The sequence below is a fragment of the Tursiops truncatus genome, chromosome 20 (genome assembly GCF_011762595.2).
Source record: "Tursiops truncatus isolate mTurTru1 chromosome 20, mTurTru1.mat.Y, whole genome shotgun sequence".
NCBI lineage: Eukaryota > Metazoa > Chordata > Mammalia > Artiodactyla > Delphinidae > Tursiops > Tursiops truncatus.
The window spans coordinates 1,773,004-1,795,580 of NC_047053.1; the positions used below are offsets into that span (position 1 = coordinate 1,773,004).

The 22,577-nt window shown below is 56.1% G+C and overlaps 2 protein-coding genes across 21 annotated transcripts in view; both read right to left on the minus strand.

The window, feature by feature from the left end:
- LOC101333194 (multidrug and toxin extrusion protein 2) overlaps positions 1-3,363 on the minus strand; it is a 154,095-nt gene extending 150,732 nt beyond the window's left edge. For 10 of the 20 annotated variants that reach the window (XM_073797354.1, XM_073797352.1, XM_073797348.1 and 7 more), the window contains exons 1-2: positions 2,984-3,360; positions 2,067-2,163 (exon numbers count right to left, since the gene is read on the minus strand). The gene's annotated coding sequence lies outside the window, so the exon portion shown is untranslated. Of the gene's footprint in view, positions 1-2,066; positions 2,164-2,983 lie in introns of all 20 variants that reach the window. The other 10 variants (XM_073797347.1, XM_073797350.1, XM_073797349.1 and 7 more) reach the window with 5 other exon arrangements.
- A 10,483-nt stretch (positions 3,364-13,846) lies between these two features.
- Positions 13,847-22,234, minus strand: ALDH3A1 (aldehyde dehydrogenase 3 family member A1). Its single transcript, XM_033847067.2, has 12 exons — positions 22,220-22,234; positions 20,101-20,208; positions 19,571-19,737; positions 17,982-18,213; positions 17,602-17,687; positions 17,151-17,359; positions 16,515-16,632; positions 15,873-16,014; positions 15,071-15,237; positions 14,550-14,649; positions 14,060-14,190; positions 13,847-13,983 (listed from the first exon to the last, which is right to left on the minus strand). Exons 3-12 carry the CDS (start codon positions 19,730-19,732, stop codon positions 13,969-13,971), a joined length of 1,362 nt encoding a protein of 453 aa, XP_033702958.1. The 5' UTR covers positions 19,733-19,737; positions 20,101-20,208; positions 22,220-22,234; the 3' UTR covers positions 13,847-13,968.
- Between the last annotated feature and the right edge of the window lie 343 nt (positions 22,235-22,577).

Sequence of the window (22,577 nt, forward strand, 5' to 3'; positions counted from 1 at the left end):
GCAACCAAGGAGAGGGAGTCTCCCCTGGAGCTGGTTCCGGTGCCCGGCAGCCTCATTGTGCCACAAGGCACTGGAGCATGCCCCGAAGGGCTCAGTGACTCAGTAAGGAAGCATGTGTGGAACCGGAACAGAAGCCACTGGCCTGGACAAGTTGGGTGGCCTAGCAACCTCGGGGGTGGGGGGCGGACCTCGGGCTCCCCTGTTGCCACAGGCCCACTGCAGCAGATGCCATCATAGCGCCATCCAAGGAGGACGCCGTCTCCGGCCGCAACTCCTGCAGCGCCAAGAGGTCGAGTCCCCCTGGGGGTAGGCCTGGCCTGTGGGCCCTGCCTTCAGGTAACTGACAGCCCAGGGACCTGCGAGGCACAGCTGGGGCCGGGCCCCTGCAAACCTTTCCTCACTTGGTTACACTTCACCAGGCCCAAAGGCGTTGCATTTGCCCTTTGGCTGCGCTCAGCCCTGCACCCCCAGGCCAGGGGGCCAATGTTCCTCTCTGACCCCTCCTCCCTGCCCTGTGACTGGCAAACACCCAGCTCTCCACTGGGGAGGGAGGGACTCTGGCCTGGTCCCTCAGCTCCCCATACATCATCAGGGCAAAGGACAGCTGGGCAGGACCAACACCTGCAAAATGCCCAAGGCCACCCCTGAGCCCCCAACCCCCCCAGATCTGGCAACCGCTTCCCTCTCTACCTCCGCCCAACCCCTGTTTCCTCCATCCCTCACCCCTCCCTCCTCCAGCCAGACTTCACTAGGCACCTTCCCCACAGAAACGCCTGGGCTCAGGTCCTGGTGGGACGTCAAGGTGGGCAAGGGTTGGGGATGGCCAAGCCTCAACAGTGACTGGAGGTCCTCATGGGGGACCTGCCAAGTTCAAGGGCTCCCAAAGCCCAAAAGATGGGGGGGGGGGCGCGTTTCCAGCCGGGGAGAAGTTTACAAGAATGAAAATGAATACTATTCAGTGCTAAAAAGAAACGGGCTATCAAGCCATGAAAAGACATGGAGGGCCTTGCTGACCCTGAAGGGACTAACCCTCCAGGGCCAGCCCATTCCCAGAGATACGAACAACTCTGCCTGCAAACAAGAGCAAACAACTCTGCACCTTTCACAGCAAACCAGCCACCATGTCCCTCAGGGTTCTGGGCCACCATCCAGCTGCCTTAATCACCCCAGAGCAGGTACCAGACACCTCGGCACAGTCGTAGGCCTCAGAGCCGGCCGAGGTTATTCAAACGAGCCAATCTGAAGCCCGTTTGCCCTGCCTCAGCTGTTTACTCCCCAGAAAGTACGGGAAAGGCTCTTGCCCACGTTTCCCCTCCTGACTGACCTTGGTGCTTCCCCCAGTGGCCTGTATGTCATGTCCCCACCTCTTGGGAACTGTGAGTGGTCGTCTCCTGATCTATTGGCCCTGCCATCCCTGAATAATAATAAAACCTACATTTTAAAACAGTCTAGAAAAAGGGGAGGAAAACCTTCGTTACTCAGGCACCCAAAGCCTGTGACAACCAGAGGTCTGGGCAGCCTTCCTGCCCCAGGGGTGCTGCTATGAGGCAGCCTAGGTTGTGTTCTCAGCCCATCCATCCAAAGACACCCTCACGAGGGGAGTGCTGGGCAGGAGGTGGAAGGGGGACCGCAGTGTGTAGCCCTGTGGGAGGTACGCCCTCCAAAAAAAAAAGCATCGTAGGTAGGGGCAGGATCAAGATCGAGGTGATGGAACAAATTAGAAAATGTAGGCTTTGTGTATTGTACTGGTACAGGAAGTTAGATCCATAGTGTATGTGGATCAGTCGGCTCAGCTGTGCTCCTCTGGCTTTCCTCCATGACTACAAAATGGCTGCAGCAGCCCCGAGCATCTCATTCCCTTCCCCTCACCCCCACCTGTGACAACACCCATATTCAAATCTCTGTCTCAGGCCACTTTGGGGAGCAAGATAAGTTTCCCAGAAGTTCCCCAACTAACTTCCTCTAGTATCACACACACCCATGCTTAAGCTCATCTCCAGGGGATGAGAATACCAAATTCGGGGTTAAACCAGCAGTTCTAACCCTTGACTGAATTTTAGAATCACCTGGGGGCTTCCCTGCTGGTCCAGTGGTTAAGACTCTGTGCTTCCAATGCAGAGGTCGCAGGTTCAATCCCTGGTCAGGGAACTAAGATTTCGCATGCTGCGTGGCACAGCCAAAAAAAAAAAAAAAAAAAATCACCTTGGAAGCTTTTTAAAAAAATATCACTACCCAAGTCCCACCACAGATGTTCTAAATTAAGGCCCAGGCAGCAACTTCTTTTCCTTTTTTCTTTAACTTCTTATCGAAGTATAACATTCATACAGAACAGTACACATATAAGTGAACAACTCCACGAGTTTTCATAAATTAAATGCACCTGAGTAACCAGCAGCCAGCTCAAGAAGCAGATTTTTACTTCACTAGCCTCCTCTAAGGCCCCTGGCGTCGTGTTCAGTCACTATTCCCACCGAGGATAATCACTGTCTTGATTTTTAGCACCAGGGAATTCCAATGCCGGGCATTCGTAGAGCCACCCAGGTAACTTCCCTGAGTGCCGCTTGGGCTGAGAACCACTGGGCTTACAGCTCCGCCCACCTTCCCAGCACATTGCTGCCCTAGCCCACCCCCAACTAATTCCCTTGGCAAAGATGAAGGCCTTGGGAGGCGCCAAGCTCACCATTACTTCTTAGATCAATAGATGCAAGTCCCGAGGCCACCTTTCCTAGGCCTGGCCCATGTGGCAGGGGCCTCCTGAGCCACATGGGCTTCTCCCCACTGACCCTAGTTGTCCCTGAGATGACCCTTCCAGAAACTGCTGGGGCTGTCAGGGCTCAGTGACCTGCTACTGCTCGCCCGCCCCCCCACCAGCCAACCCTCATCCCGAATCGGAGGGTTTGGAAAGCACCTGGTGGGCTGGAAGAGCCCAGCGCCCAGGAAGGCTTATGCTGGGGGAGCGCACGGTCAGGGTGCAGCTGCTTACCTGCCGGGGGAGCCCTCAGGGACGCCTCAGCCTTGACAGCCGTGGTCTGTCCGGACCCCGCAGATGCCATCCAGGGAGCCACGGTGAGGGCCTGGGCGCCCAGCCGCAGGGAGCCCTCCCCAGCACGAACCCCGAGCTCAGGCCACTGTAGTCAGCAGGCACGGAGCAGCTAGCCTCAAACGAGGGGCTTTACTGAGGTCAAGGCAGGCCGAGCGCGCGCATCGCCTCGAGGGCCAGCACGGGATCCACGCCGGAGCGCAAACAGGAAGCCGAGCCCGACCTTTAGGCAGCTCACGTGGGAGCAACCGCCTCGATCTAAAATGAGCCTTAATTCAGACCAGCCGTGCGCGCAGCCTGCGCGGATTACCGAGGCCCCGGTGCCCCGAGGGGAAAGCCGTTCAGGCGGCAGGCAAGGTAGCACGAGGTGCACGCGGCCGCACCAGGCCCTGCGGACCCCGCCCACCGTGCCCAGCGGGGTGGGGTGGGGGTGGGGTGGGGGTGGGTCCACATGCCACGTGACCACCTCTCCGCCACAGTTTATTGGCAGCTAAGGCAAGTCTGGGCCAATCAGATTCTCTCCCGGGACTTCGGGGGTGGGCATGGAGCTGGGTCCGAGAGAAGGGGGGGCTGGAGGCGCAGCTCTGCGCAGACTTGGCCAGGCCCCGGCAAGGCTGGAGGGAATCCTGCACTAAACAGGGTGCTGGGGGCCTGGAGCAGTGGAGGCATACATTTGGGAGGAGAAGAGAAGGGCAGCCCCAGTGAGGGGCAGAGATGGGAGACCCTGTGCCCCGCTGGGGAGGGGGCCACCGTTTCATTCATTCATTCATTCATTCATTCGGTTTTTCAATGTCTTCCATGTCCGGTGCCTTTGTGGCCTGGCTGTCCCTTTTCCTACGAGATGATGCCCCATCGTTCCAGCCTCACGTTTTACTGGAGATGATGTGAGTGGAGGTCGGTTCCTTGCAACCTCCTGACCCCTGCACCTGCCACTCTCTCCCGACCCCAGCCTCCTGTCTTCATAGTGACTGAGCAAACCCCCTGCCTTACTTACTGTCCTTCACGTGGTCTTGCAAGGGAGACAGACCTCCTAGCATGAAGGGTCAAGGATGCTCCCAGACCACGGAGCAAGCCCCTCCCTGACCCATCAGATCCTAGCCAGCCTGGGAGGCAAGAGGACACCCCTCCCCCACTTTGTCACACCAGCACCCCTTCAATGAGGCGGTTTGTTGAACCCAACTGTTTGCTCAGGGGAGAGTTAAGTTAAACAAGGAGGCCTACATAAGCAAATCAGCACATAAGCCTGTAAATGCCTCAACGCCAGGAGGTCAAAGCCTAAGGACAACCAATCACAAACAGCCCACCAAGAGTAGTCAGATTCTTAGAATGGTTGCTAGGGGCTTGAGCAGAAGGTGGAATGGGGAGTTGCTATTTGAGTCAGCGTAGAAATTCAGTTTTGCAAGATGAAAAGAGTTCTAGAGATGGGTAACAGTCATGTCTGCACAACAATATGAATGTATTTAATACCATTAAACTACACCATGCACAAAAATAAATTCAAAATGGATTAAAGGCTTAAATGTAAGAACTGAAACCACAACCAAAAAAAAAAGACAAAACGTAGGCAGTAAGCTCTTTGACACTGATCTTAGTAATTTTTTTTTGCATATGTCTCCTCAGGCAAGGCAAACAAAACCAAAAATAAACAAAAGGGACTACATCAAACTAAAGAGCTTTTCCACAGTGAAGGGAACTATCATCTACTGAATGGGAGACGATATCTGCAAGCAATCTATCTGATAAGGGGTTAATACCCAGATTATACAAAGAACTCATACCACTCAACATCAAAAACCCAAACAACCTGATTTTTACAAATGGGCAAAGGATCTGAATAGACATTTTTGCAAAGAAGACATACAGATGGTCAAGAGGTACATGAAAAGATGCTCAACATCACTAATCATCAGGGAAATGAAAATCAAAACCACAATGAGACATCACCTCACACCTGTCAGAATGGCTACTAGCAAAATACAACAAGTACTGGCAAGGATGAAGAGAAAAGGGAACACTCGTGCAGTGTTGGTGGAAATGTAAATTGGTGCAGCCACTATGGAAAACAGTCTGGAGGCTCCTCACAAAATTAAAAACAGAACTATCACATGATCCAACAATTAACATGTGGGTATTTTTCTGAAGAAAACAAGAACACTACTTCAAAAAGATATGTACACCCCTATGTTCACTGCAGCATTATTTACAATAGCCAAGATATGGAAGCAACCTAAATGCCCAGAGATAAAGAAAATGTGTATATATTTATGAAATGGAATACTGCTCAGCCATAAAAAGAATGAAATCTTGCCATCTGCAACAACATGGATGGACCTAGAGGGTATTATGCTAAGTGAAATCCAAAAAACAAAACAAACAAACATAACAAAACAGAAACAGAGTTACAGATAGAAAACAAACAGGTGGTTGTGGGGGGGGGTGGTGAAGGGAGGAAAGAAATAGGTGAGGGAGATTAAGAAGTACACCAGTTGTAAAATCAATGAGTCACGGGTATTAAGTGTACAGTGTGGAGAATACCGTCAATAACCATGTAATATCTTTGCATAGCGACATAGCGTAACTAGACTTACCGCGGTGTTTGAAATGTATAGAAATATCAAATCACTCTTTTGTGCACAGGAACTAACATAATGTTGTAGATTAATTATACTTCAGAAACAAAATAAACTCATAGAAAGAGATCAGATTTGTGGTTAACAGAGGCAATGGGTGGGGGGAGGGAGTGGGAAGGTTGAGGGTAGTCGAACTTCCAGTTATAAGGTAAACAACTGTTAGGGATGTAATGTACAACATGATAAAACGAACACTGCTGTATATTATATATGAAAGTGATTAAGAGAGTAAATCCTAAGAGTTCTCATCACAAGGAAAATATTTTTTCCTATTCCTTTAATTTTGTATCTGTATGAGATGATAGATGTTCACTAAACTTACGGTGATAATCATTTCGTGATGTATGTAAGTCAAATCATTATGCTGTACTCGAACAAACAGTGCTGTATGTCAATTAAATCAATAAAACTGGAAGAAAAATAAAACAGAATTACAAAGAAAAAAAAAAAAAACAGCCAACCAGAAAGTGAAGGCAATCCAAGTGTCCACTGAGGGATAAACAAAATGTGATCTATTCATTCAATGGACTATTATTCATCCTTAAAAAGGAAGGAAGTCCTGACAGATGCCACACAACACATCAACAGTGTGAACATTGAGGACATCATTCTAAGCGAAACCAGCCAGTCACCAAAAGACACACACTGATGAGGTATCATTTGAGGTCCCTGGAGTCGCCAAATTCATAGAGACAGAAAGTAGAATGGTGGTTGCCAAGGGCTGGGGGAGGGGGAGGGGAGGTTATTGTTTAATGAGTATAGAGTTTCAGTTTTGAAAGATGAAAAGAGTTCTGGGGATTGGTTGCATGACAGTGTGAATATACTTAACACCACTGAGCTATATACACTCTGAAATGTTTAAGATGTTTAATTTTAGATTATATGTATTTTACCGCAATTGAAAAATTATTTTTTAAGATTTATTATTTTTTTATTATTTTTTTAAATTTATTTTTGGCTGCATCGGGTCTTAGCTGCAGCACGCGGGATCTTCGTCGCGGCCCACGGGCTTCTCTCTCTAGTTGTGGCGCGCGGGCTCCACAGTGCATGAGCTCTGTAGTTTGCGGCACGTGGGCTCTAGTTGAGGCGTGTGAGCTCAGTAGTTGTGGCGCGTGGACTCAGTTGCCCACACTATGTGGGATCTTAGATCCCTGACCAGGGATCTAACCCACGTCCCCTTCATTGTGAGGTGGATTCTCTACCACTGGACCACCAGGGAAGTCCCTACCACAATTCAAAATTTAAAAAACAAATTTTTTTAAACCACACAGAAAGTATTGACAAAAGAAGTAAATGAGCTAACATATATGGAAGTGCCTGGAACATCGTAGGCATTTAATAGACGTTAGAGTCTTTTTTCTTTCTTTCTTTGTTAAACCCTGGTCCTTGATTCCTGAAGTTCTAAGGGTATGCACCAGATGAGACTAACTTATTAGAGGCCCAGAATTTACCTTTAGGTCAATGAACACTGCACAGATCCTTGAGATGCTTTTCTTAAGTAGGTTAAATAATCTGCATAACAGATTTTGTTGCATAACAAATTTTTTGAAGAAGGAGGAGAAAGAGAAGGAGGAGGAGGAGAAAAGGATTCAAGAGAAAAATGAGCGTGGCTCGCGGCATTTTCATCTGTAGAGATTTCCTGCAGAATGTGTGTTGAGTTTAGGAGGGTGTGTAGAGGTGTCTCTCGATTATGTGCTAATTGGACCAGCAGCATTAGACACATCATCACATTTGATCTTGTCCCAACCTTTTCAGGTAGATATGCTTATCTCTAATTTACAAATGAGAGAACCAAAGCTCAGGGAAATACAGAGCTTGCCCAAATAAAGTGGCGGGGCCAGAATATGAGGCTGGGTCTGTGTCATCTCAAAGCACACTTTCTTTCTGCTCCATCCGGGATGGCAAGAGTTTTCCTCCAGCCTGCCAGCTCTTCATGGATGTTACCTTGCACTGCTGTGCTGTGAACCTCAGACAGTTCAGTAAATGAGTTCTGCGATCAACTCGCCATGTCTGCCATGGGCGTTGTGTAGAGGAGACACGGTACGTGTGCTCTGCAACTGCCTCTCCAGCCTGTATCACGCTGAGCACAGGTTTGGAGCAGAAAGAGGAAGAAAACCTTTCTCTGTCTGTCTAGCAACTGTTGGCCTGTTCTCTGAAGAACTCGGTGTTGAAATGCTCCTCCTGCCAGGGTATCTAGTCAGGCTTGGTCTCCTCTCCTCTCTCCCTCTGCCTTCCCGAGAGAGAGAGAGGACGGGTCATTACAGTTTCTACCAGCCCCCGACCCTGTAAACACCTACCAGGCAGACAGGCTTCAGGGAACAGAGAGCTGTCGTCTTTCTCCAACAAAACAGCTACGAGCATGAACATTCATTTCCCGGAAGGTCATACGAGTACTCGTGAGCTCACGTCTGGCTCTGGCTCAAAGGAAAGATGTTCTGTGAATGCGGCGCCCTGGCACCAGGCCCGGGCAGCATTCCCCGGGTGGCAAGGCAGTCGTTGGGAAAGCTTGGCACCTGCAGGGTCTCGTTGTCATGTGAGTGAACAGAAGGTGTGAGTTTTCTCCCCATCTTTCGACCTAAAAGCTTGGGTCAAACCAGAGAGGTGAGAACATCTTCTCACCGACCCCCGTCCTCCCTGCCCACCCAGCCCTCTACCCTCCTGCTTTGCTAAAACGCTGCAGCCAGTCGTCGGAGTTGACAGCAGCCTGGAGTACCTGGCAGGTGGAGGCTGCCCTCCCAGCAGAGAGCTTCAGTCCCAGGCGGGGAACCCGCAGCAGCAGGCTCAGCCCCCAGTGAGAGTCGCTGGACTTGCCCCCGAGGGCACGCGGCTTTCCCGAGGTGCTCCCACCCTGGGTAGCCCCCAGAGCCGCCTGTCCTGCCCGGCCTGGCTCTGAGCCTGGGCAGCGGCTTTGCCTGTGGCCGCCTCGCCTGCGCGAGCCACCTCTGTTGCCGTTAGGAATTAAGCAGCTTAGGCCACACCTGCTTGGTATTTTCAAAATTTCTTAGAAACAAAATAAATATGCAGTTTATATAACAGTGCTGGCTGGAAAGTCAGTGGCTGCTGGCGTGGGGGCAGCACGTCCGGGGAGGCTGGTGCCGAGGGGGCCTTGGTCAGCCCTGGCCGTTGTTGGACCATTTGCTCTAAACTTTCTAAAGCAAAAACTCTCCACCGAGGAGTGGCCTCCTCCGAGGAGTGACCTCCGAGCCCATTTCAGAGTGAGGCTTGGAGAACCACCGAGGCAGCAGGAGGAGGTCTCAGCAGTGGTGACGAACATGAACCAGGCCCTGGTACAGCTCCGTGTCAAGCACTTCCCCTGCATTATCTCATCACATCCTCACACTAACCCCAGGACGTAAGCATTGAAATTAGAACCACTTGGCGATCAAGAAGCCGTAGGTCAGCTGGCCCTCAGCCTCCATGACCCTTCCTGCTGGCAGCTTTCTGTGTTGCTAGAAACCACCTTTCCCAGACTCTCTTGCAGCCAGGGCTCTCAGTGAGAATTCAGTTCTGTCCTGACATACAAGATTGGCAACTTGGCTTGGTAAGCAAGGGCATGGACGCCTGGTGGTTTCTGCCGCGGCCATCATGTGTCCCATCACCACCGTGGCTGGGGACAAGAGCGGTTATGGTGGCAGTGCCACCTCCCAGCCCGTGGCAGTGAGTTCAGAGGTGGGTCTCATTCCCCAGGTGGAGGAGTAACTCTGCAGGAGTGTCCTTCCCGTGCATCCTGAGAGCCGTTCCTGGAGGCCTTGCCCAGCGCCTGCTCCTCCAGCCCTTTCTGTGTTTTTGTAGAGACCTAATTCCCTTCATCTATCATCTATCTATCTACCATCTGGCGTGCCACGCCGCTTGTGAGATCTTAGTTCCCCCGACCAGGGATTGAACCCGCGCCCTCAGCAAAGAAAGCGCTGAGCCCTAACCACTGGACCGCCAGGGAGTTCCCCCTGATTCCCTTTATTTAATCTCTCTCTGTTGAAAACACCTGCAGTGGAGTCCGTGTCCCGTTCTCAACCTGGCTGACACAGTCCCAGAGCAGATCTGGGGCAAGTCCTGTCTCTCCTGTTGGTTCGGAGCACAGAACACGGGGTCAGCAGTGGCCGGAGGGAGCAGCGGGTATGCTTGGGGCTTTAGAATCAGGAGGCCCAGCGGGCAGTTGCTGCAGGGCTAGGAAGGGGAGCCCGGGAGGAAGGACTTGCCAGAAAGCATGAGCGGGCGTCTCAGGTAGGAGAACAAGCAGCCCTGCGGGGAAGACGCTGGGACGAGGAGAGACCAAGAGGAAGAGGAGAGATGGAACCAGCCAGGGGAGGCGAGGAGGGTAGAGTCTGTCCCAGACAAAGCGGTTGATTCCTTCCATCAATAAGATGCTTTCGGGCTTCCCTGGTGGCGCAGTGGTTGAGAGTCCGCCTGCCAATGTAGGGGACACAGGTTCATGCCCCAGTCTGGGAAGATCCCATGTGCCGCGGAGCGGCTGGGCCCGTGAGCCATGGCTGCTCAGCCTGCGTGTCCGGAGCCTGTGCTCCGCAACGGGAGAGGCCACAACAGTGAGAGGCCCGCGTACCGCCCCCCCCCCCAAAAAAATAAGATGCTTTCAAATGTAAATAACTGAAAACACACTTCAAATGTTTTGTGTTAAAAGGACATCTTATCATCACGTGTTAACAAAGACTCCAAAGACAGGGCAGGGTCAAGTTGCTTCCATCTTTCTGAGCCCCCATTCTTAGCAGGTCTACTTGGCCTCGAGGAGGCTGTCCTCATGGTCACAGGTGGCTGCCCTATTCCAGGTGTCACATCCAGACACACCAACTTTTAAGAAGAGGACGCATCCCTTCTGCTGCTTCTGTTTTCATCAGGGAGGAACCTCTCCCAGAGTCCACCCCCAGTAGACCTCCCCTCACACCCTACCGCCCACAACTGGGTGGCGTGCCCATCCTCACCTAGTCACTGGCTGGGAAAGCACACTTCAGTAGTGGCTTCCGCCAGGGGTGCTCAACCCTGGCAGAATATTAGAATCACTTACAGAACTTAAAAAAACATATATATATATATATATATATATAAAGTATATATTTATGCCCAGTTTCCACCCCGGAACATAGACTAACTCAGGACCCTTGCTAACGACATGTCAATGTAGGCCCATCAACTGTTAACAAGCCCACCACTCTGGTGCGGGTCGCTGATGGTGGGCGAGGCCGTGCGTGGGTGGGAGCAGGGGGCATATGGGAAATCTCTGTACTTTCTGCTCAATTTCGCTGTGAACCTAAAACTGCTCTAAAAAATAAAGTCTATATAAAACTTGCTTTTAAAGCTCAGGATCCTAGGCATTAGTATCTTTTTAGAAGTTCCTAAAATTATTATAATATTCCAGCATGCCACCAGCGTTGAGGAACGATTGGTTTAGACTATTTGAGATTTCTCTCTGAGCTGGGTACAAAGTGACCTTTCTTAGAGGCGAGTATCTGAACGAAATGGGGATTACTGTTACAGAGGGGGGAGGGGATGGAGTTGGCACAGACCACGAGGCACCTGCTACCCTCACCAAGGTCCACAGTGCGGTCAGTCCAAGCCATCAGGGTGACTCCGGAGACATTCGGGGAAAGGAGGAGAGTCAGAGAAGGGCCATCCTGTGGTTGCCCGAGGGTGATGCTGGCCCATGGGAGTGGGAGATGGTACATTTCCCCGCTGTTCAACCTTGGCCAGAGGCTGCGGGTGGAGTCCGGGCAGTGGGGTGCAGGGAGCAGGGAGGCTGGGATGGGGGGTGGGGACACGAGTCCCTGCGGGTCGGGGTAGCTCTCGGGGGCCGTGGCCTACCTCCCCTCAGTCAGTTCCTCCAATCGGCCTCTCTCACTGCGGGGAGATCCTCCATCACCGGAGCGGCACTTTTCCCGTCTGTTTATTCCCGTGTTTAGCATCTGTGTCCGTGTTGCTGCCTGATGGCGACGGTCCTCTGCGGTTCCCAGCACCCTTTCAGCTGGCAGGGGTGGGGTACAAGACGGGATGTGAGCGCGGCGACCCGTGGGCAACCCTCTGCCTCCCCCTCCCCTGCTTCAGTGAACCCCCAAGGCCTGCCCTGAGCCGGGGGGCCTCCATTAGCAGAGCCCGGCCAACCTCCTGTCGGGTTACCCACAGCTGTCCTGGGGTCAGCCTGTTGCTGCCGCAGCACCCAGCCTTTCCTAAGTCACCCCAATCGAACATGGCTCCTCGAGAGCACAGACCCTATCACCCTGTCACAGCACCCAGGACAGTCCACTCAAAAAATACTGGCTGAACGAACAAACGAGCGGGGGAAATCTTCCCTTCTGTTCTGTCACGACAACAAAAGAAGGGACTGTGACCACAACAGACGGTTTGCTTATTTTATGTCTGAGAATCTAAACACCAGAAGCTCCACACAGTGGAAACAAAGGATGCTTTGCTAAGCTTGTGGCGATCCGGCTGAGACTCGGGAAGTCACGTCGGGAAGCACAGGGTGCCCTCCGTGCCCTCGGCCCAGCGTGACGGCGGTTTGTGAGGAGTAACCCGGAACGTCACCTGCTCTCGTTGGTGGCCCGCGAGTGGGGAGGGCTCTCGGCCATTTACGTTTTGGACAATGGCAGTTGTTTGGAAAGAATGAATCCGTTGTGCAAATATTTTTTCAGCCCATTCCTTAGCCCAGGAAAAAACAGTAGAAAGAGAAAACAGTAGATGGGATCACTGGGTGGAGGCAAGATCAAGGGGTTTTTCCATTGTTTTCTTTTGAGTTAAATCTAGTTTGGAAATAGGATTAGTCCAGAACGCGTCAGGTCTGGGACATCACAGTGAAACGGCTTAGATCGTTCTGTCTTGTTATAAAGATAGTAAGTGGGAAGAAAAGGAGGAGGAAAGAGAAAGAGATGATGGTGATTTTTCCTGAAGGTTCTAATCTTCCCTCTGGAACAAGGCAGATCAGGTGTTTGGAAACCCCGAGCCGTCTCCTCCCCAAGCTGAGCGTTTCCAGCTCTCTCGACACATCCTCAAGCAAGGGTTTTGAGGAGACCCTCAAGTGCCACTGCAAGTGACACTTCCGTGGTTTCAGGAAGGAGCAGATGCTCCCGAGACGCGGCCCCGGTGAGTGGCGCAGCGAGCCCAGGCGACACTGCTTCCCTCGGCTGGTTTCCTCATCTGGCTGCTGGTGGGTAGGGGTGGAGGAGAGAGGGGCGGGTGCGGCGAGACTCCCTCCCCCGCATCCAGCCGGGGGGCGGGGGGGGGGGCGGGGGGGGCACACCTTTGAGCAGGATATGGTCTTTGCCGTTAATACAGCTTAAACCGCCAGGAGCTCAGGGCCAGGGCCAGAGACTTTAATGTGGGAGGAGAATCCGGGGAGGTGGGAGAACAGAAGTGTGGGGTCCCGGGACCCCAGAGTTGAGGGGGAGGGTGTTGCAAGGAGGGGTGGCCGGGCAGGGCCTTGGGAGGCTGCGGCCAAGACGGTGGGCCTGCCTACACGGGTTGGAGCCCGGATGGACGGGAGTGGTTTCTGCAGAGAGCAGGGGACGGACGGGCTCGGCCGGACGGGTCGGCAGGAGGAAGGAGGGCAGGGACATGAGGTAGTAGCTGCAGGGGCAGCAGGTCTGGAGAAGATTTTGGTTTTGTTACTATTCAGTTATTTGACTTTTGCAAAATAAGGAGCAGGTGTGCACAGTAGACATCCAGTGACACAGGGCCTTTCACCCTCTGCCCGGTCCCCCTTCGCTTCTCCTGGAGGGGACGAGGCACAGGTAACAGCCAGCGGCCAGCCTCGGCCAGTCTTCCCCAGCTGCCCTGCTCTCCCCCTGGCCTGATTCCGGGCTCCTGCTCTGGCCCACGCCCTGATTCCCATGGTTGTCGCTGGACCCTGTCCTGGCCCCTCAGGCACCCCCGGGGCCCAGATGCTGCCGGCACTGAGGGTCCTGGGGCTGACCCCGGCTACCCATCCTCCGGCCCCAGGACCATCACTCTGGAGTCACCCAAGGGGTCATGTTGACCACCCACCGCGGGTCTCACCAGGGACCCCCACCTTGGTATCCACGGTCACCCCTCCACTGGACACACCTGAAATGGAGCTGACGTCCCCAAGTCCAGAGGCCCTGGGGCTAAAGTGAGGCTCCGGGGGGTGGAGGGGAATGGGGGGAACCAGAGAGGGTGGGGGGCAGGGCTGCAGAGACACGCACGCACGCACATTCCTGGGCTGCTGGGAAACTTTATTGGTCTCTACTCTAGAGAGGGAGGCGAGGATGCCCTCGGAGCAAGAGGGGTGCCAGGAGCAGCCGTCCAAGGGCGCAGCACAGCGAGGCCAGGGCAGCTTCAGTGACGGGGCATCTGTGGGGGACACGAGGCGTGGTGAGGCCCTTGCCCAGGGCCCAGCGGCTCCCCGCACTGCCGCCCCGCCACTCACCTTGGCCGGGCTCGGGGGGTATCTGGCTCTGAGGGCCTCCTCATTCAGCAGAGGCCTCACCAGGCAAGAGCGGCGGTGGGAGAAGGTCTCGAAGCTCTTCTTGCCGTGGTAGGACCCCATGCCGCTGCCCCCTGCGGGAGGAGCCAGCTCAGCGTGGCCCCAAGACCCCGACGCCCCTCCTGCGCCCCTTCTCCGAGCGGCCTGGGGGCCCCCGATCCCTGGGGTGTCCGCCGAGGCATCCACGCCAGGAACAGTGGCCAGGAAGAGCCTCATCCCAGCCCCGCCACTAGGTGGCTCTGCGACCTCTGGCGCGTGCGCCCTCTCTCAGGCCCCAGGTGACCTCTGGGACCCTCTAGGGTCTCGAGGTTGAATGTGGCTGATGGATGTGCCAGCAGAGGGAGAGGTCAGTGGGAGTCTGAGGCCCAGCCCAAGGGTGGGGGGGGGGACACCCGCGGGGGGCAGTGGGCCGTGAGCTCGGCCCCAGACTCACCCACGCCCCCGTAGGGCAGCGAGGGCACGGTCGTGTGGACGATGACGTCGTTGGCCGTCACCCCGCCACTAGAAGTCTCCGCGATCATCTTCTTAATCACCTGCAATAGCCCCGGGGCTCAGCCTGCGGCCCGGGACACCCAGCCCCTCCCCCTCCCCGCTGCCCAGGCGCGTCCTGGAGCCGCAAGGACGCGGGAGCTGGTGAAGGCAGAGCCCCCGCGCCTGGCCGCTCCCCGCCCCGAGCCCCAGGCTGGGTTCTCCACTCTCCCCACGTAGTTTTGTGGGGAGATGGTAAGAGCAGCAGTTCCCAGGACGGCGTGCGCGGCACCGAGGGGCTCATCATCATCTCATTCACGCTCTGTCCTGATTTCAGAGCTGAGAAGAAGGGCTCAGGAAGGTTAAGCGGCTTGTGGTGAACAGTGAGGCTGGGATTTGCTCCCAGGTCTGTGAACCCCTGGATCCTGTTTGCAGGAGCAGCGCGCCCAGGGCCCCAGGACCCTGGAGGAGGGTCCCCCGGCTCACCTTGTCGTTTAGGGAGAACACATAGAGGGCCAGGGGCTTCTCGCGCTGGCTGATGAACTGGATGGCTTCCTCCAGGCCGCGCACGCATACGATGGGCATTATGGGCCCTAAGACCTCCTCCTGCATCACCGGGGACTGGGGGTCCACGTCCACGAGGATGGTGGGGGCTGGAGCAGGGAAGAAGCCGGCGTCAGCCAGTGTAGAGACCCCAGCCCAGGCGTCTGGTTTCTCACCCAGCCCTTTACAGACAAGGCGGCAAGGCTTAGCGGGGCGGGGCAGGCACGGGGCCTCCTCCTGCCAGGCTCCATCCCGGCGGACCACAGAGAGAACCCTGGATTCACCTATACGGGAGGAGCCCGGGCTCCACACTTCAGGGGGCGGGCCCTGTGCCCCGCTAGCCACGTGAGCCCTGCTGGAGCTCTTCAGCCTCCTGGCAACTTGGGGGCCAAGTGGGGCCCCGTCTGCTGACCCTCCAGCCCAGGCACTGCGGGCCCCTCCTGCTCGGCACACCTGGGGCTCCTGTGGCCTCTGCTGAAGCTGCCGGGATGCAGAGGAGGTGAAGCCTCCTCTAGGCCTTGAGGGGAGGGGCTTCTGGGCTGGGGAGGGGCCTCCCAGGGGCTGTGTCCAGCTCCTGCCCGCCGAGAGGCCCAGAACCAACCCGGGGCCACTGGTGAAAGTGATGGACACACACCATGGGGCTGCGTCTGCTCTTCAGGGGTGTGTGCCCACCCGCCGCCCGCTCGCGGGGCCCCTGGCAGCCCTGGCGGGCAGGCGGTGCTCTCCTGAAGGGCAGCGCACACACCTATGTACCGGCTGGTCGCATCCCCGGTGCCCCCGTAGGCGACCTTCTGGCCTTCCATCAGGCCCATCACCCTCTGGAAGTGTAGGGAGTTGATGATTCTCCCGTAGTCGCGGGACTTCTTGGCATCCTCCCCGTAGAACTCCTGTGGAGGAGAGCCTCCAGGTGAGGATGTGGACCCTCATCACGGCCACAGGCTGCGAGGTCACTGGTGACCCCAACCTGGGAGCACACGTGGGCACCGCCCTGTGGGGCAGCAGTCAATGGCACAGCGACCCCGAGAACTACGGAGCTGCCGCACCCTGGGCGCCCCCCGACTTTCCTGGCACACGAAGTGCTGCAAGACAGCTGTGTTGTTTGAAAGAAATACACGCACAGCGTCTGGACATCACACTGGGACCAGACGCGTGCGTCTACAGCAAGGAGAATGGAGGGGACACACCAAGTCAGCAGCGACTGGCTTTAGGTGGTGGGATTCTGGGTGGAGCTTTTCCCTCTTCTTTATGCTTTTTCATCTTTTCCAAATTATCGACAGTGAGTGTGGATTATTTTCATGAGCAGAAAAGAATGAGCCAGTCTTTTCTCAAGTCCACGCCCATGTCACCACCTGGCAGCCTGTCACCCGCCCCCGGGGCCAACACTCACCTTCAGGGACTTTGTGAGCTTCTCCACGACTTGGTTCTGGATCGAGGGGTCACACAGGATGTAATCGGGGGCCACGCACCCCTGACCGCTGTTCATGAATTTCCCCCAGGCGATGCGTCTGTAAAAACCCCAGGTTAGATGACATATCGCCAGCCCGGGGGGGCTCCCCAGGAACAGGCCTCTGGCTCAGTTAGCCCAGGGTCAGGGCACGAGGAGCTCTGCTGTGAGCTGTCCACCAGGGGGGCCCCTTAGCACCCCACTGGCTTCTAGATCCCATGACCCTGGACGTGCTCACAGGGCCTGCGGTGACCTCATCACTGACTGGTGGGGGGTGTCTGGCGTGGGCGGCCTTTATCCCCCTCTTTTCACAGCCTTGAGCCCTGCACGGCCAGGTGTCACTGTGCTCAGGGCCCCACACCCCAGAAGGCTACGTGTGTGGGACATGAGGGCGGGCAGGGCTGTCCTGGACCCCTCCTCTGCGGGAAGCCTTTCCCGCACCTCTTCTGTGAGCATGGTACCTCCAGCCCCAGCTCCCGCCAGGACCGCGGGTGCCCTGAGGGCAGGGGCCACGTCAGTGGCACTCAGAGTGAACTGCCGTCCGTCTGAGCTGGGGGGCAGCCAGGCCAAGCCCCTCACCTGCAGGCGACGTCCAGGTCACAGTCCTTGTCCACGTAGCAGGGGTTTTTGCCCCCCAGCCCCAGCGTGACGGGGGTCAGGTGCTTGGCCGCAGCCATCATGACGATCCTGCCCACCCCGGGGCTCCCGATGTACAGGATGTGGTCAAATCTCTCCTTGAGCACCTCCGTGGTTTCGGGGACACCCCCACTGATCACCGGGTACAGATCCTTCCGAGAGAGGACAGAGGCGAGGCTCAGAAAGGACCACAGCCCCCTCCCCACGTGGCCGGGCCGTCGCCACCAAGTGGACCCCCTCTCTCGGCTCAGGGGCTCCAGTCACCCCAGTGGGAGTGGCCAGCTGTCCTCACCCCACCCGGGACTTGGGCCCTGGCTGCAAGAATTCACTATTTCTCAACCCCTGAAGACATGGCCCCGCCCCCGTTCTCCGTGGGCCCTGGAGAGTCTGTCACCTTGTCCAGGTACTGGGGGAGGATGGTGGCCAGCAGGCTCGCTGTGTTCTCACTCAGCTCCGACGGCTTGAGGACCACCGCGTTCCCTGCAGAGCACACGGAATCAGGGCCATGCTGGGGCCACCCCCCTGCTCTGCCCTCCCAGGGACCAAGGGCGCATGGTGGGCGGTGAGGCTGTGTGGACATCTGAGCCTGGCTGGGCCTGGGCACCAGGAAGCCTGGTCCCCACAGCCTCCTGTGAGAGCCGGACCCTCCTATGGCTCCCTGACCCCAGGCTGCCTCTTCGCACAGGCCTGCGCCCCCCACCCCAGGCCCTCCCCTCCGCAGTGGAGAAGAGGGATCCCTCCTGGCTCCCCGACCCAAAACGGGGCTCACGGTACCTGCAGCAATGGCGCCCACCATGGGCTGGATGGTGAGGCTGAAGGGGTAGTTCCAGGTGCCGATGATGAGAACCACACCCAGGGGCTCTGAGTGGATGTAGGGCTCATCCTGCTGGGTCTGGGGCGTCTTCTCCACGGGCTCGTCCGCAGCCCACTCAGGGAGTTTCTTGATCACGTAGTCGATCTCCTCCAGGACGTACACGATCTCCTCGTAGTAGGCGGTCCATTCGTTCTACAGCGAGAGGGCTCCGTGAGGCTTGCTGGCCCCAGGGTGAGGGCCACGCAGCCGGGGCTCTGAGCAGAGGCCCCAGGGCTGGCGGTGGTCCTTGGCTCGCTGCTTCCCAGCTTTGTGACCCCAAGTGAACCTCCTGACCTCAGTCTCCCAGTCTGCAAAATGGGAACATGACTGGACCTCATGCTCCAGGTGGGCCCATTGGACACAGCCTGGCTTGTTCTGCTGCCCACATGAAGGGGGCCATTCACCGTGGGCTCCCCAGCCCAGTGGGCCAGGCAAGAAGGCACAAGGGGGCAGAGCTGAGGATTAGCCTTCGAGTGGTGGGTCTGTGAGGGCCCCTTTCTGCCACTGCTGGGGGCCCAGACAGGTTGGACACATCGAGCATGAGGTGCCCTCGGGCACCCCAGACCTGAGTAGTGATTTGAGGGTCACTCAGTGAGTTGGGGGTAACTGAGCTGAGGGCTGTCCGGGAAGGCTTAGCGATGAAAACGAGACTTGAAGCCAGGACGGAGCCCTAAGAAGACCACCCTGATGAAATGGCTTCAGGAAAGAGGCCACCAAAGAGAGTCAGGAGAAAATCCAAGAGACCCTCAGCCAGCGGAGGAAGCCAGTGTGGGGGGCTTCCGAGAGAGGGGTGCAAAGTGGGACACACAGCTCTTCTGTGAACTTTGGCTGTGCAGAGCAAGACAGAAGTCGTGAGGTCAGCACTGGGTTTTCTTGCCTTTGTTTTTTGCTGTAAGATGAGAAATCTTGAGAAATTAAAAAAAAAAAAATACAGTGGCAAAAGGCCAGGAAACGGTAGGGGGACGGGCTCCACAGCCCCTCTGCTCTCTTCCAAGGCCAGGCGGATGGAAGGGTGGAAGCAGGCCCAAGTGACTTGGGGGCAGCGAGGGGGAGGGGCTGAGTATTCGGAGGGGTCTGATTTTGCCCAGGGGTAGGAGAGGACGGGGAGGGAGGGAGGGAGGACGCCCAGCAGAGCAGGATGCCCTCCGCGAAGCCAGGCTGGGCTGTTCCCTGGTGTGGAGAACCCGGCCCGCACGGGGCTGAGAGGTGAAGGAAAGAAGAGGCCGGAAAGGGGTGGCCTCGTGTGCTGGGCTGGGTGGAGAAGGGCGTGAAGCCAGGAGTGGGGATGACGGACCTGGCGCGTGGGACCTGGGGCGCCGCAGGACGCAAGGAGAAGCCGGCACGCCCCGTCTGAGCGGCTGCGCTTTCCCCTCCGTAAAAGGGTCCTGAGGCACCCGGAGTGTTTTGGGGGCTAAGTGTCAAGAGCCGGGCGCAGAGCCTGGCCCGCGGCGCGCAGCCCACGTCCTGGGCGCACGCAGCCCTCTCCTGCCCGTGGCCGGTCGGGGCGCACCTTGCGGAGGTCGGCGGCCAGCGCGCCCACGAGGTCCTTCTCGCGCTCGCGGATCAGGCGCCGCAGCCCCTCCAGCTGCTGGACGCGGCACTGGAGCGGGCGCGTCTTGCCCGCGTTGAAGGCGGCTCTGGCCCGCTGCACCACCTCGCTGATTGTGTCCATGGTTCCTGAGGACAGAGAGCTCCTTGGAGCCGGGAGGAGGGCGCGCGCTCCCCGGCCACCCACTGGGACCCGGGGTCCCCAGGGCAGCACCCACCCTCACTGGTAATTTTATAGGAAGAGGAAGATCTCCCTGGGAGCACCGAGAAATGGCCTCCTTTTGCCTTCTCAGCTCCCTAACCCTGTTGTCTTGGACTCTTCTGGCCATCGGTGTACTCCCTCCCTGAGCAGATGACAGACCCCCGCAGTGAGGACCCCAGGCAGCAGTGACCTGCGGTCCTCAGGGTGTCTACAGATGCTGATGGTAGGTTCTTGGCAGGGTGCTGGGGGCAGGCCCTTCCTGGCATCTCAGGGCCCATGCCCACCTCTACCTTCGTGTAGAGTTGGTGACTCTCGCAGGCAATCACTCCAAGTGCTCTGCACACCCAACCAGGGCAGTCTCCAGATCAAAGGACACGGGTCGTGATTCCACACCCACGCTGATTAAAGAAAACCCAGCATCAGGATTCTCACACCACCTTTCTGGCTGAGCCGACAGTCTCAAAAGCACTGGCGGCTTCCCAGACAGAACCAGGCTTGGTGTTTAAACCCGTGTGTGCCTGTAACACCTGTGAGACAGACTCACAGAGCTTCAGATTTCCACAAAAAAGCTGCCCGTACAGCAGACCATGCTGGCGAAGCGGGATGGCTCTGCTGGGAGGCATTTGGCTATGCCCAGCAAAAACCTTTAAAATCTATTTCTCTGTGACGTAGTAGGTCCACGTTCAGGAGCTCATAGAAATGAGCGCATTCCTAAACATTCATGAACAAGAAAGTTCATCAGGCTTATACATAAAAGAGAGATACTGGAAACATCCTAAGTGTCCCTCAGCAGGAGACAATTTCAAAGACGTCTGCTGCACCCACGTGCCAGGTGATCGTGCGGTAATTAGGACAGAGATGGACAAGTGTTTCAGCACCTTTATAAGGGCACTCTCTGTACCAGATGTGTCCCGGGCATGAGGCATAAGAAACAAAACAGTTTCCAGAACAACAGATACCCCAGGCGTGTGCGTGCCTGTTCATGCGAGAGCCCAGAGGGGCGGCCCCCGCCCCCCCCCCCGCCACCCCGCGTGGTGACTGCGGGGGAATGGGAGGGAGGTTGGGGGTGGATTAGAGGTGATCCTCATTTTCATCTTCTGGAGGGCTTCACTTTTTTTGCAGTGAACTTGCATTTTTAAAAAATGTTTGTTACCTTTTTGAATAGGTAACACGCTCATGGTGGAAAATGGAAAAGATACAAAAGGGACACAGAGAAAAGTAAACGTTCCTTCTCCCTTCTCCCCCAGCAATTCTTCCTGTCCTCCAAGAGGTTCCCACCCTCTTTCAGACACGGTGTAACCTCTGACATCAGAAAAAACCCACAATAAGGCTATTTCCATTTGGCAAAAAAATTAAATACCACATCTACATATATGTAGATACACATGTATGTAGATATGGTATATGTAATACATATGGTATATGTGTACATATTACCATACATGGCATATATAAATTTATAGATGTGTATGTATGTATGTGTGTATATGTATATATGTATGAAATCCTGCTTGAATTCCAGCAAGTGGCTTCTGACTCCTCCCATCACCTCCCCTCTCCGCAGCACTGACCCCCACCCTGGCTTTCGGCATGGACAGGAGGGCCCTGCTGGCATCCAGGGCGCCCCAAGCCTGGGGTGCCACGGCCCCCTCCCTAGGTCCGACGGGAAATCGGAGGGAGCCCTCTGGGATCCCTCGGCCCAGCCTGCCATGGGCCAGGCCACCTGTGACCCCAGCCACACAGCCCGGCAGGAAGGTCCTGCTTCCCTCCCCAGCCTCGTGTGGGCAAACCAGGGCAGCAGCCTCTGGCCATCGGCCACCAAGGCCTGGCGGCTCAGGGCAGAAGAGCTGGTGGGAGGGAGCCCGGGAGGGCTGGCCCCCAGCTCAGCACTCAGAACCACATGGTCTCTGGGAATGAGCTTCCTCTGTGGGCAGCGTTAATAGCAGTGTCGCTTCTCAGTCATTACAAAGATTAATGGCGCCGGGAAGTAGCTAACATTGCGCTTGATGTCCCAGTGGGAGCAGCTGGAATTAGTCCCCCAGGACCCATCCTTCTTCCCACACCCCTGCATCCCGCCTGCTTCACCTGTGCCACTTTGTTCCCAGGTGTCATCATCCCCTTTGATCCTCACAAAAATCCTCGCTCTGTAGGAGCGCCCACCAAGAAGGAGCCGTTACGAGTCCATTTTACAGATGAGGAAAGTGAGGCCAATAGACGTGCAATAAGTGCTCTGTCTTTGGTCTCCCAGTTAGCAAGTAGCAAAGTCAGGATTTGAACCCGCTTCTGTCTCTATCTCATGCCGCTCGTGCCTTTAACTACAGGACTCTGCTGCCTCTGGGTTACTGAATCAAGGCTTCTCACCCACCGTCCCCTGGGTCCCCCTGCTCCAAGGGTCCCCGGGGCCTCTACCTCCCTGTGGCAGGGGCGGTAGAGCTGCCAGACGTGAGCTTCAGGCCCTTGGGGCAGCCAGCCGCGGATCCTCAGAAGATGTTCCTGGGTGTGGGGAGGACCAGCCACAGAGGTGGAGCCGCTCCTGGCCAGGCTGCAGCTAGAGATTTCTAGGAGGAGAAGAGAATGGGGAAGAGAGTTACCTTCGACACAGGCTGTCCCGGGGCTGGAGCTCCAGGAATGGGCATCAGCCTAGAGAGGATGCATTTAAGGACCCTTCTCCCCGCCCCCTGGGCCCTTGGAGTCCCTGCCCAGGAAGTTTGCATAACAAGAACAAAACAGTTTTCAAATGTGGGGTGTAGTAATCCGGCCCTCTGCT